Here is a 14,901-nt window from a genome sequence, read left to right on the forward strand (position 1 = left end):
CTCTTACCTTTTTCAAATTAACTTGTTTCTTTTTACTATTAGAAGACAATTTTTTGTTTTATTTAACTGTACCAATATGATTATTTTTGTTATTAATTTTACTTTCCTCTTTTATTAAGAAGCATTAATCTTATCTATTTATTTTATTATTATTTTTTTTCTTTTAATAAGAACATTGTATATTGTTAGGAGTGTCATTTGTATGACTATACTCTGGTATATCATACCATTACACTACAAGCATGTAGTCATAATGTATTTGTTTTATAACATTATACATTTGCTTAATTTGAAGAATATGACAAAAAAACCTCTTTATTATTATTTTATTTTTATACCAGATCGGCCTAGTGGGCCTTACATGGTTAATATAACTTATATTATATATATATAATATAAGTTATATTAACCAGGCCGATCTTGTATAAAAATAAAATAATAATAAAGAGGTTTTTTTTTTCATATTCTTCAAATTAAGCATATGTATAATGTATAAAACAAATATAATGACTACATGCTTGTATCATACCATTACAATCTAGCATAAAATTCACTTTATGCATTTTTTTAGTTAATGTCAATGATTTTTTTTTTTTATTTCAATAGATTTAGGTCGACCAGTAGGTCGAATAGTATTTGTATGAATAGTAATTCACAATGTCTATAATATAATCTATTCAAAGTGTTTTTAAAAAATAATTTTTGTTATATTTTTCTATATTAAAGGAAAGCTATTTGATGAATGAGAGAAGGGTTAATATAAATACAAGTATTCAAGCATAGAATTTGCCGTTTTTATTCCATAACATCAATATTATATTACAATATAACATAATATATCCTATGCAATGATAGACATTTATCATAAGAAATCATCAAAGATGGCGACCCGTCCCTGTGGTAGCCATGATCCAGACGGTTGCCAGTGGGGAAACAACCGTTCCAGTCCGGGCTACCCTCGGGAAGGCGACAATCGGCGATATCTTAGTATAAACATATCAAATAAGTCAGGGGTAAAGTACCTTCACCGGTACATCTCAAGTCCCATCCGAGGTTACTTGTCAGCGATCTTAATGGCGATTCTTCGCCGGTATATATATATTTAAAATCTTATCATATCAAGTTACAACAAAGTCTTAGATAAGTATATAGATCTTAGGTATATAGATCTTAAAGGCAGAGATACAAAGTTACGGGATCGTCTCGTTCATTACATAAAGATGGTAAATGACTTCGGGCCTACTTGTGAATGTGTCGTATATAATGAACAAGGCAATTCAGCAACCAGAGCAAAAATAACCTATAATTTAACCTATAATTATTACCTAAATTTAACCTTAAAATTAAGATCAATAAATAATTTAACAACTAAATACAGTATGTACTTTTGAAATTATTGAGGCAAAAATAACATTAATGTTGCTTTCCATGTGTTGAGAAAACACCCGTGTTAGTCTGAGGACTAAGGAGGAGTGTTCCACACAAGAAAACCAAAACCCATTAATTGTTATTTCACACGTGCTGTTTAGGGTGAGCTGTTTTTCGCATAGTTTTGTAGCGATGTTGTTTTGCGAATAATACAGCGAAATTTTATTTTTTTGCCCTATAAACAGCGGACAAAACATCAAAACAAAAAAGAAAAAAGACAACAATCAAACGTGTTAGATAATGTTAGGAGCCTGGAGATAACAAATGATGTATTCTGACGAGCGGGACCAGAGATGCAGCGAGAAGATGCGATGTGGTGTGCTGCAATCGGCTTAGTATCCAGCCAATTCGGCGAAGGTTGAGTCCATCTCGTCGGCAAGGCTCTTGTAGCGATCTTTGTTGAGGCCGAGTTCGTCTGCAACAACAACAATAATCAGTCAACAAATCCAATTGGGATCACAAATACATTACAAAAATAAAATTCGAAAAGCCATTTATTAATTCTTGCGAAACAAGATCTATTTGATTTTGAAAACTTTGACTTGCTTGTGACTAAAACAGTCATTTATTAAATAAATCAAAACTTGTATCCTTTATTGTCTCAACACTTTTTATTTTTCACCAGTCCAACGTTTCGGCCATTTCAGCCATTCTCAAGGACATCTTCAATTATAATTTCTTCCTCACATTAAATTTAGGGTTACTTTTGCAGGCTATTCTGCCCAGGTCATTCATTGACTATAAGTTAAGAACCTATTTTTTAATTTTAAATCATAAATATTTAATTCTTCTAATATAAGATTATCCACACAATTTCACTATCATATAACAAAACTAATGGTGTACTAAACTAATGGTAAACTAAAGTTGCATTAGTAGTGAATGGCATTGTTTAAATAATGTTACGTTGTAAATTGTAGTGTATGAGACTATATGACAATATTTCTAAAATAAATAGATGCACTTTCCAAAATAAAGTAAAATTGATCATAAGGTATTAATTGTATTCATAAAAAATTTTGATAATTTTAAGTTAATTGTTATAATTTTAGGTTAGTTGATACATGATTATGGGGAAACCCGAAAAGTAGTACAAACAAATATAGAATATTGATAATATTCTAAATGGAAGTTTTTATCACTTCAAAATCTTAATAAATAAAAAGAAATTCCAAAATATTTTTTATGTAAAAAATAAATCTAATTTCCATTTCAAAGCTTAAAACATAACGAGACTTCAATTAAGTCTCCTAATTCATTGAAATAATTGAACTTAATTGATAATATGACCCTACCCGCGATTGTGACGACTGAGTCATATGTTTCCATAGCAACGAAGTAGATTTATCATTAGCATGTGTTTATTTTAGAAACATATTTTAGTCCATATGGATCCTCTAATTTTCTGATTATTGAAAATCCAACAAAAATCTAAGCTTTTCTTTTTAATTTTATCTAAATTTAAATGTAAAATTTTATAAATATATTTGCAATAAGTATATATATATTTGTTAACACTAATTAAATGAGGCAAAGTGTTAACCATAGCATTGAAGGATTAATTCTATTAGTGTGAGTAATTTCATATTTTATACATTTTTTTTTTAATGTATGAGGCGTTCAGTCATAAAATATAATAACTACAAAAATTTACAGTGATAAATTGTTGGTTGATTACAATCTTTTTCCTTTAAACATTAGTAATTTATCATTACTTAAAATCAACGTTATTGCCAAAGAAAAAAAATTCAACAATTGAAACTAAAAGCATCCTAACTGAATTTTTTTATCAATAAACATTTTTTGCACTACCGGCTTTTTTAAGGATTATTTCATAAATTTATTAAAGAATCTTTATGAAATTCCATTTTTTTTTTTTTTTAGAAAATAATGTTTAAATTAATTTATGGTAACTGATTGCTGATTGAAGATAAAATATTATAATTAACAAACAATTTAACATGGTAAAAGTTTAAATTTTTGCAGCTACCATGTTTTTCTATTGAACACCTGAAATTCCAAAGCACAATCCTAAAGTTTATTTTTTAATTAAATTTATTTTTTTGAGTGCTTCATTCATACCGCGCGTTTCACATTATTATTGCAAGAAAATAACAAAATAATGTTCACACAAACTTTCAGTTTAGTACGAATCCAAAGGGACATTGCACAAAAACCTTCCTATTACATATTTCATTAAAGAAGTAAGCGTCAGGCGGACTGATAGTGTTGAGACTTTGTGATTGAAGTCAGTCTGGCTTTTGATTGATGACTGACATTCGGAATGACTATCTGCATCAATACCATTATTTTCGAAACATTTGTTGAAATCTTTTGTTTTTATTAATTCATCGCAGTTTTCATTTTTTTTTTTTTTTAAAGTTTCATTTTCGGTACAGTTCCCACCACATATACTTCTAACTTATAAATATCGATATTTAATACATCTTTCATCGATAACACATCGACCGATATTACTCATGACTCCTTCTACTTTTTATCGACTATGAAACTCTACTGTCTGACGATCTTCAATATAGATATCTACATTATATATATTATTTTATTTCAAAATGAAAATATTACAAATTTGAACCAATATGTTGTGGACAAGGTTTATCGATAAAACAATGCACATCTAAAAGATAATATGTTTTGAAAATGATAGTTTTGGTTCTAAATATAGAATTTCTAAATGCTATTAAAATTTTTTTTAAATAATTATAAGAGCTTGAAAAATGTATAAGCCAACAGAAGAAAAAAATACTAAACCTATTTTATATAACCCTGTTTGTACACCTGTAGGCGTTTCCATGGAAACTCTTGGTTACAAACTTCATGTAGTTTGCTAAATCAGAACGCATCTTCATAAATACTTTAGGCTATTCTTCGATATTCCTAAATCAAAATGACCGATACGGCAATATGGAGGACGAAGTTCGAAGTATTCGGAAAAGTGCAAGGAGTCTATTTCAGAAAGTACACCCAGAGTAAAGCCAACGACCTCGGTATCCGAGGGTACGTCAGGAACACCGCCAACGGATCCGTCGAAGGAGTCATCGAAGGAAACGAGACCAAGTTTAAGGAAATGAAGAAGTGGCTGTCCAAAATCGGGAGTCCGAAGAGTATAATTCAAGGAGCAGTCTGGAAGGGAGAAAAAAACATCACACAGTTCACTTATAGTGACTTTACAATTAAAAGAGACTAAACTTATACTTTTATATAAATCCATTAATATATTTTTTGTTTTTAAAAATTCTTGTTTTTATTATTATTCATTTATAATAAAAAATATCCATAGTCTCACACTTTTTTATTTTCTTGTAACTCCTATTTTTCAGCCATAAGGGTCATATTTAAAAACTGTCATTTAAAATTTTAAAGGATTCAAAACACATTTTACACTAAAAAAAAAAAAAAAATAACTCATTCCAAACATTTGATCTTTTTCATAATTTAAAATTATTTATACATATAATTTAATTTCTAGTTTGAGACAGGTTCGTTTACCAATTATAATAAAAAATATCTATATAGTCTCACAGTTTTTATTTTCTTCCAACTCCTTGTTTGACGAATAGTGTTACCCTAATTTAATTATATTTTATAGGTTATCGAACAAAATAAAATTTGACAAAGGCAGACAGAATAGCCTGTAACATTTTTATGATTCTGTATGTTTTTTTTAAAAATAATTTATAATATATAATAATAATTAGGATGTAAATGAAATTTTAATCTTTTAACAATTAGTTCATAGACTTTTAGAGCTATTGACTTGAATAGCCCCGATGAAGCTCTACAAAGTGGGGCGAAATGTTGGAAAAATAAATAGTTGTAAACTATTTTTGTTTCTCTCTTCACCGCGACCCTGACATCTTCTTAATAATAAAAAATTAAATTATATATTAATAATTATTATTATTGCTACATCAATCAAAATGACGCATAATACCTAAGTTGAAAAAGTGTCTTTATTTTAATATTTATTACAAACCCCATTTTATACAAAAACACAATACTGTCATTGTTAAATACCCCCTGTCAGAGAGATTTTTATGACTGAACACTGTCATTTAAAATTTTCAATGGCTCAAAGCACATTTTGGTTTATGAAATATACAAAGAATCGTCTTTTTTTTCCATTTATTAAAAAATATAATATAATGGTTCAAATATGTTTACTGTCAGGCATTATATTAAGTCAAAAGATTGTGACAACAAACCATACTGCGGACAAACTTCACAATTACTTAAAAAACCGGTTAAAGAATTATAAAAAACAAATTTTACATTTTAAAAAAACAAACTTATTTCAAATATTTACCGTTTAAAGCATCGATTACACTTATTTTCTGTCAATATATGAGGGATTAGAGCCTTAAAACATGGAAGAGAAGAACTAAGAATGAACTGCTTGTAGAGATTGATCAATCAGTATCTCAATGAAGGCTAGGGATTAAGTCGGGTGGGACATATCGCTCGAATCAATCCATCAGGAAACCAGGTGGTTAGACAGAATAGACAAGATTGTGAAAGAGCTGCATGTAGCAAACTGGAAAGCGGTATCCCAAGACAGGCAGGCGTGGAGAAGGCTGGTTTGGGCAGCCAAAGATCTACAAGGTCTGTAGAACAACCAAAACAATATATATATATTCTCCTTAAGATATTTTTATATATGACTCCTTAACGGAACCCCTGCCTATTAAATGAAACTATTTTTCATTTGAATCGTTGCAATGTTATCAATGAGTTACGAATGAAAAACATTTAATTTCTTATTTTCACTGAAGAGAAGTAGGCAATATTAAAAATTTTCCAGTTACCGAAACTAAATTCTATTATTCTCTAGATTTTTATAAGAAAGCGAAATTTATCTAGCACACACAGGAAGTAGTTTTATTTTAATACTTGGCTAAGTGCTTTCAGAGTGATGCCAAAACTATTAATATCCTTGGAATTCTCAGTAGCTTTATTCCTACTCTTTATTTTATTTTTATTTTATATACTACTACAACCTATGAAGTATTTTAGGCTCAGTCCATAATAAGGAAATACCATTTCTAGACCAGTGGTTGTTCAAGGAGGTGATTTGGTCAGTATCATGCTCAACCACTAGGATTTCTTTTTATCTAAGAATACCCAGGAGGGTTTTTCTACAGCTGGTATGAGAGAAAAATAATTATCCATCACAGTTTAGTCACTGATCTAATCCATTCCTAATAAATAATTATTTTAAATTCAGTTAAAATCAACAACTTGTTTCAGACAAATATTTTCTGTTGACAATGCTCTTGGTTTGTAAGATTGATTTTTTATCATAGTCACTTCAAAACAATCAAATACTGAACAATTAAGTTTAAAAAAATATTCATTAAAAAACAAAGAAATAATTATCTGTATTATGCTACATATAATACATGGTACTGATTTTTTTAACTTCTTGTCCTACTGTACTTTAGTACCCTTAAAATGTAAGAAGAGAAAAATCATGGAAAATATTTAAAAATAAAATTATCCAATTTAAAACTGTAATTTCAATATTAACAGAAAAATTTATTAAATATAGACATATTAATAGGGAGGTAAAAAAAACATTACAGGCATATTGATACATCCAAAGAGATAGTTCCTAGTATAGTTTAATATTGGTTTTTGCTAAATGGACTAATGAATGCATCAGTACTGAAAGACATTGTTTAAATAATGTTATGTTGTAAGTTTTAAATTGTTTAAATTAAAGTGTATATATGATAATAATTTAAACAAGAAATGGATGCAATTGACAAAATGAGGTATAATAGATTATAAGGTTTTAATTGTATACATATAACAATAAAAAATATTGTTGATAATGTTAAATTAATACTGTAATTGTTGGTATATTAGTGAATATTGGGTAAACCCAAAACATAGTACAACAAATTTAGAATAGTGTTAATATTCTGAATGGATGTTTCTTCACTTTTATATTTAAAAAATAAAAACAACTTCCCAAAAAAAAAATCCATGAAAGTATTATTTTTAAAAAACAAACTTTCAAATCCATTAAAAAAATAATCAAGCTACACAAATTTTACCTCATTTTTAAAATATGAAGAATTTACATAACATATCTAATTGATAAGGAATTAAATTTAAATCAAGTTCAAATGAAAGCTTGTTGTATATAAATAGGATCCAATCTATGACATTATAACTAGATCGTTTACGTTTCTATCAGGTAATCTTCAAACCCATTAAAAAACAACAAAAACTTGCTTCAAGAAATCCATACTTCAAAAAATAATGTGTTTATGTGAAAATGTATAGTTATAAGTTCGGCAAAAATATATAGTTTACTAATTTTCTGTGTGCTTGTTTGTATTATTATTTAATAAAACAGAATAGTTTGTGCAATGATTAAACTAATCATAGATCAAACTACTGTTGAAAAATCTTGCATAAAAATTTCTTTTCATTTATGATATTTAAAAATAAATGCTGTGTTTTATAATGAAACTTGTAAATTTATTTATACTTGTTGTCGTTTATATATTAAAAAAAAATTCTTAAAATGCAAGTTTAATAGGCTAAAATAAAAAATATCAAATAATCTATGTTTTTAGTCTCTTTGAATATTTGTATGGAGAACATACTTTTACTCTTAGAATAAAATTGATACACTGTCTAGTGACACTAGTCTCACAGCATTTAAATATAGGGACAAAGCAATAATATATGAATTATAACTATGTAATATAAAATAGATTTATATATTAAAAGAAGAAACCAATCAGGTCACCGGCTATGAGTTTGTTTATTGTAATATGTCAAAGTTGATGTTTTGGTTTGCGGAAGCCATTATCAAGAATCAATGAGAATTAAATTGGTTTATGAAATATACAAAGTTTATAAAAAAAAGTTTTTTGAATGATTTTTGATTCTTGAAAAAAATCCGTTTTTTTTCCCCTTTATAAAAAAATAGAATATAATGGTTCAAATATATTTACTGTCAGGCATTATATTGAATGTAAGGACTGTGACGACAAACTATAGTTCAGACAAACTTTACAATTACTTGAAAACGACTGCAGATATATGAAAAAAACTATTATAGAATTCAAAATCTAAAAAGACAAACAAAATAAGCAATAGGACACTCACAGCATTCATCTATAACTAAAGATGTTTTTGATTTTAAAAACGTAAAAAAAAAAACCTACATAGAGAAAATAATATAAATAAGCGCAGAATTTATTGAATCCATTTATATAACAAAGAATCCTCTAATCAATATTCATACACAGTCGAAATATATGCCATGCAAGTACAATAGAGTACATTAAAATATAAATAAATAATCGTTTAAATTGAGCAAACTTTTCATTTTCCACCCTTCCTCATTTCAAACATAGCGCAAGTCCACATCTTAGCCAGTTACACTTTAGTACATTCAGCAAAGGTCTTTAATTTAAGTAAATGTCAGAAACAAGTTCTAACGCAACAACCAAATTCTCTGATGAGATGGTTTCAGCAAATGAAACAACTGATGCATGGAAGGTAACCAATTTTAAACTATTAATTATATTACATAATAAAATGAACAAAAAAACATTATACTTTTTATATTTTATGACCAAATTTAACTCTTATTGCACTGACAAAAGTTATAATTGCAGAATCTTGAGAATGGTTCCTAGAAGACAAAATATTGACTTTGGTGTAATATAAGTAACAAACTATTAGCTGATGACCTCATTGGTTTCTTTTTATATTAATAAGTATCACGGCACCCAGATTCAATGATGAAGAAGAAAATTACTGTTACATATTCATTAATTATATGCAGTATTTTAAGAAGAGAAGGTAATTTGATATAAAGAAGAATTGAGTATACAAATAAAGGTAACGAGTAAGCATTACTTTGAGAATTCTGAACGGAGAATGCAAAAATAATAAATGATTTTTAAAAAACTATTCAACAAACTGAGGACATAGAAATCAGTAGGTTAAGATTGTGTATTAAGCATGTGAACTGATCTCACAAATTATGAAGATCAGAGTAGAGGCTAAGTTTTTGGTTTTTAAAAGAAAACAAATTATGTTCAGAACCATTGAGGAAGACTTTAGTTTTAAATTCCTTTAACAGTTTATAATATTAACTTTATTAATATTATTCTGATAAATTTGAAACAGCTCAAATATATGGAACTCAAAACTATGTTGCAAGACAAATCATATTTTTTGTGACCCAAAAGAAGAAAATCAACTGAAATCATATGACATTCAGTAAAATAGAATCAGTATACTTCAAGCATTGTGTTCTATGAAATACTTCAAATACAAATAAAAAAGAAATAATATATTTTATAATAAAAGTAATTTCCTAAACTCCATGATTAATTTTTAGTTTTAACAAATTTAGATTTGGAAATAATCAATAAAGATGATTATTTCAACGATTTTTTTAAAATCAGATTTCGTAAAACACAATTTATATGGCTATATTAATGTAAAAATTATGTTTATATACAATTATACAACATGAAAATTGACCACTATCTCCGAGAGCATGATGTTCAAACTGTTTTTTTTTAATTCGGTTAAAATCCCACTAATTTATATATTTTGGTTAAGATTTCTGAATAGGCTTTTGCCCATCTATTAATGCTTTTTATTTTAAAACCACAAAGTAAGCAATTATTATAAACAAAAATTCATAAAAAATGTATTTATATTGTGTTATCTAAATTTTCTGTTTCTTATCTTATCTAGAGAGCATATTGGTCTTCAACAAAATCATTTTTCATGGACGACCATTAGAAACAATGAATAAAATTATTTAAAACAACAAAAGGTAATGTTGAAAAATATTTATAATTTTTTTTTTCAATATTACTTATATTACCTATCAGTTATGTAATATAAAAGTTCTCTGAGCACAAAGAAATTAATTGCTTTATGACAATACTTTATGCTACGATATTTTATATTATAGTGAGACTAACATTAAATTTTTAAAAAACATGACCAATTACGTTTATACTTTTGTTTATTTGTACCTAATGGTTTGACCTTCTGCTTGGTCCAAATAATAATATGTACTATATTGGAAAGTTGTATAGTTTCAATTTAGAATGAAAATTAAATTGTTATGCAGTTGATATATTATACCTTTCCCATTTGTTTGCATGTAAGCTTTTAATACACTGCATTTTATAAATTTCAAGTCATTCTGTATTATAGATACTCATTATTTATGATTACATAATCATTAGGGAGTTAGTTAATTTTTTATTTATATTATTTAGGAGTTGCAAACTAAAACCTCACTTATCGAAAAAGGAATTAAAGCAGACATTATATAGTGTACATTACACATGTGTTTACATAACCGATTCTATCAAAAACAACACAGCCTGAAATATTTCTTGCATGAACTTCACTTTACAATAGTGCTTCATGTAGCTAATCCTGGAAAATTAGGGATAGAAGAATACTAATAAAATAAACTTAATGCTGGTACGTTGTATAAACACTAGCGGATTCAAAATTACATAGATATTCTGATAGATGATCTGATAGTTTCCCCTAGAAGAATGTCATTGTTCTCTTTGTTTCACATTTTTCATCATATTCTTTTGTAATATGTAATCATTTAACTAATATTATTCATAATTTATTACTTCAACCATCGAATAAGATATCTATGTTCTTTATCTATAACATCATTATGCATTGGATTAGTGTGTATTTAGTTGCATTCTGCATTGGTATCATTAAATCAGACCTGATAACAGTACTGAAGCCTACAGAGTAATTCGAAAAAAAATTAAGTACTTATGGGATGAAGAAGAAATAATTTATGATAAAATTTTGATTTTCTGACTAGTAGAATTCTTTCCGGTACTTAAATAGTTTTCAATTATTAAATATCATTCAAACATTCAAAATATAAGTTTTTTTTTCATTATAATAGTTTTATTCTAAGTAAATATTCTCCACATTTTTAAATGTTTCAGCCTTTTCAATTGGCCATTTTTAAAAACTTTTCTCTTCACTCTAGTGACATTATTAAAATTATATATTTTCATATGTCATGCTCTAAGAAGTATTTAATCTTTTTTTCTTAGGGTTTTTACATCTTATTTTTAATCTCGAGAAAAATATCATGTAGACTGTCTCTTTTCCCACTTCCAGCTATCTTTCACCATTTTATGCTCAATTCACAATTTATTTAACTTAGTATCTTTCAGTCTTCATCAAGAATTCAATCTTTGTTTTTAATTTTTCTTTCAATTAATTTCATGTAATCTTCTATTTAATCCATGAAAAGTTTTTTAATGTTCATAGTTTTGTTGAAGTGATATCTAGCTTCCAACTTGTCAATAGTCAACTAGTATTTTGTTTTTTTAAATTGAATTCTACAAAAACCACAATGCCATCGAATACAAAATTTTGATTTTGTAAGAATTAAACTTTTTTTTCTCCTTCAATTTTACTTAAACAGTTTTCAATTTATTTAACTGAATAAATATCTTTCTATTTTCTAAAAGAGTTATATGTTTGTTTTTTAATTGTTGCTATTGATTAATTTCAAATAATTTTCTATTTAACTAATCTATTTAATTATCTGTAATCCATTGTATTTTGTCTAAATATGAGAATAATTAATGACATATGATACTGTAGTTGGGACTAGCGCCAAGAGGTAGCGCTGAAAGCACCACTGAGAGCTGTATAAGGCGGCCATATTTATTTTTAGCCCACTCATAGCAGAGGCTCAGCTGTTGGTACATGTTGCCTCGTCTACTCCCGCATCTCCTTCTTCTTCGTGGTCTCCTCCTATCTCCCGTTCTTCTTTGCGATACCTCGATGGCCGAACTGTGGAGGTGCGACTTCGAGGTCTTCGGCAAGGTGCAGGGAGTCTTCTTCAGGAAGTATACCCAGGGAAAGGCTCAAGAACTCGGCGTGAAAGGTTGGTGCCAGAACTCCCCACGAGGTACGGTGGTCGGTGCCATCGAAGGTGAGAAGAGAAGCTTCAACATGATGAAGGATTGGTTAAGTCGGGTCGGAAGCCCTTCCAGTTCCATCGACAAAGCGGTCTTCAAGGAAGAAAAACAGATACAACAGTTTAGCTTCAATGATTTCTCCATCAAACGTTAATCTCGTCCATTTTGTACGTTTTTGTATTTTTCTTGTAGACTTTGATGTTTGTAGTCTTTTCAGTATTTATTGTTATGTCTCTCTCATTTTTTATTTATTTTTTTCATCTTCAGATGAATTTCTAGTCTCAATTGAAATACTAATTTCAATTTCTTCTATGTATAATACATAAAGGTTGTATTAAATACTCCTCAATATTGTATAAATTTTGGTATTGTATTTATTATTTTATTAAATAAATATTTAATTAAAATATTTTGTCGTTAGCTAGTAATAAACCCAGTTTTATAAAAATTCTGCTTTTTTAAAAATTTTATTTTATTTTTTTTTAAATATTTAAAAATTAAATGCTTAATTGAATCTTATCATCATAGACTCATATCATTAATAGGCAACGAATCATAGGTTTATTGACATATAAAAAAAAATATTTTTGTAATTAACACTCTATAAAAGTTTTTTAAATTTTATTTTAGCCTATTTAGGAAAACAATTTTTTTTCATTTAAAATAATTATTAGCAAGTGTATTATTAAATCAGATTAGATAACAACAATAAAAATAACGATTGGTTGCAGTATAATTCTGAAGATGGGACACAACCCCAAAACGTTGTGGTATCGACCTTAAAAAAAAATACCAGAACGTTTTTTTAACAGAAATTATTGAATGAAATCAGTTAATAACTTCCAAATTAATTATAAAGATTATTTTAATCAAATTATTATTACTATTGAATAAGATATATATATTTTTTAAGTTTTTCTAAGATACTGTTTACTCATTTTTTTAATCCTAAGAAAAGAAAATTAGCTAACTTGATTGTCCGGAACCAAAACTCACGCAATGACATTGATTTTATAAAAATACGCTTATGGATTGCTCCTTAAATAGTTCGTTAGTTTTATAAGAGTTATATACAATTTATATATATATAGAGGTGTGCTATATAAAATTAAAGGAGCTTCTGGGGTCGATTCTACTCCTCAATTTTAACAATAAAAAAAATCTCTTAACGGTTTTATGAAAACTATAATTTATTTTATTTTTTTATTTCTCAAAAAAAAACTGCTAAATTTTACAAAAATGATTGTCCACGCAATTTAATGATACCATTGCAAATGGTGAGAAAATTTCGAATAGGACATCAGAAATTGGTTGGATGGCAATAACGAAATGCTTAAAATATATGTGATAATTATGTGTTTAATAGATCTTTTGCGTTATATTTGCATAAATGTTATATTTGCACAGCATAGATCTTCTCTATGACATAGTCTTCAGGGAAAACTGACACCATGATGTCTTCAAGAGATTTATTAAAAAAAATCATTTTTAGAAGATATGATATTATTTTAATGTAAACTTTTGGGAAATAAACAAATAACTGAAGTTTAATTTCACACGAAACCTTTAAAAATTAGACGAAGGTTAATAAGGACTTTTTTGTACCAATTGAGGTGTAGAATCACCCACTGAAGTTATCTAATTTTTAATTTAATTAAAATTATGAATTTAATTTTTTTAATTTAAAATTACTTTAAGTTTTCAAGGAACTTTTTAAAATTAAAAAAAAAATATGTTTTAAAATAGTAGAAAAGATATAATTTCTTCCATTAAAAAAATTATTACAACCAAGTATGTCTTTATTAAAATCGATTCAAATGTCTTCTTCTTTAAAATCTAAGAATAATATATTGTAAAGAAATATATGAAAAAAATCACTTGAAAAAAATATTGTGTTTTGATTCTTGGAGAAGAGTCGACTAAAACTTACAAAGAATAATTTTTAAAAAAATTCAAGTCATAGAGATGTGATTTTATTTATGGATAATGTTATTTATTATTTTGTACAATCATATTAATTCGAAAACTTATTACAAGAAACTAAATTTATTCTTTCTTCACGCTTCATACTCTTAGGGTTTCATTGTAAAAGTTTTCTGATTTATGACTACAAATGGTCTTCAGAAATAAAAGACAACGATGGTCTGTATATATAATAAAATGAAGATGGTTCGGGTGCTGTCAAAAATAACTCAAATAGTAAATAAAATATTTATTATGAACGAACGTTTCGTCCCACTTCATCAGGGTTTTCCTTCATGTTGAAAGCCCTGATGAAGCCCTTCAAAGTGGGGCGAAACGTTTGCTCGCAATAAATTATTTATTTATTATTTAAGTTATTTTTACCGTACCTGGACCATCTTCCTTCTATTATTTTTTTTTATTACATTTATTTGTTTTTTCGAACTCAAGTATACTTATATGAGATGAAGTATAGATTAAATAAGATGTCGAAAATTCTATAAAAAATATATATAAT

At 27.1% G+C, this 14,901-nt stretch overlaps 2 protein-coding genes across 4 annotated transcripts in view; one reads left to right on the plus strand and one right to left on the minus strand.

Moving 5' to 3' along the window:
* Positions 1–772: 772 nt before the first annotated feature.
* The window catches only part of Tm2 (tropomyosin 2), a 58,955-nt gene continuing 44,826 nt past the window's right edge, over positions 773–14,901 (minus strand). For both annotated transcript variants that reach the window (XR_010843330.1, XM_014415277.3), the window contains one exon: positions 773–1,843. Coding sequence is in view for 1 of the 2 variants with exons in the window: in XM_014415277.3 (XP_014270763.1) it covers positions 1,761–1,843 (83 nt within the window). In the remaining variant the exon portion in view is untranslated. The remainder of the gene's footprint in view (positions 1,844–14,901) is intronic.
* LOC106677387 (acylphosphatase-2) lies at positions 7,029–12,787 on the plus strand. 2 transcript variants are annotated; one of them, XM_014415280.3, is made up of 3 exons: positions 7,029–7,223; positions 10,186–10,267; positions 12,103–12,787. In XM_014415280.3, exon 3 carries the CDS (start codon positions 12,208–12,210, stop codon positions 12,574–12,576), a length of 369 nt encoding a protein of 122 aa, XP_014270766.1. In that variant the 5' UTR covers positions 7,029–7,223; positions 10,186–10,267; positions 12,103–12,207; the 3' UTR covers positions 12,577–12,787. The 2 variants fall into 2 exon arrangements, with proteins under 2 accessions (XP_014270766.1, XP_014270767.1); XM_014415281.3 differs by lacking the exon at positions 10,186–10,267.

The sequence above is a fragment of the Halyomorpha halys genome, unplaced genomic scaffold (assembly GCF_000696795.3).
Source record: "Halyomorpha halys isolate HHAL.00 unplaced genomic scaffold, Hhal_1.1 Scaffold97.1, whole genome shotgun sequence".
Lineage (NCBI taxonomy): Eukaryota > Metazoa > Arthropoda > Insecta > Hemiptera > Pentatomidae > Halyomorpha > Halyomorpha halys.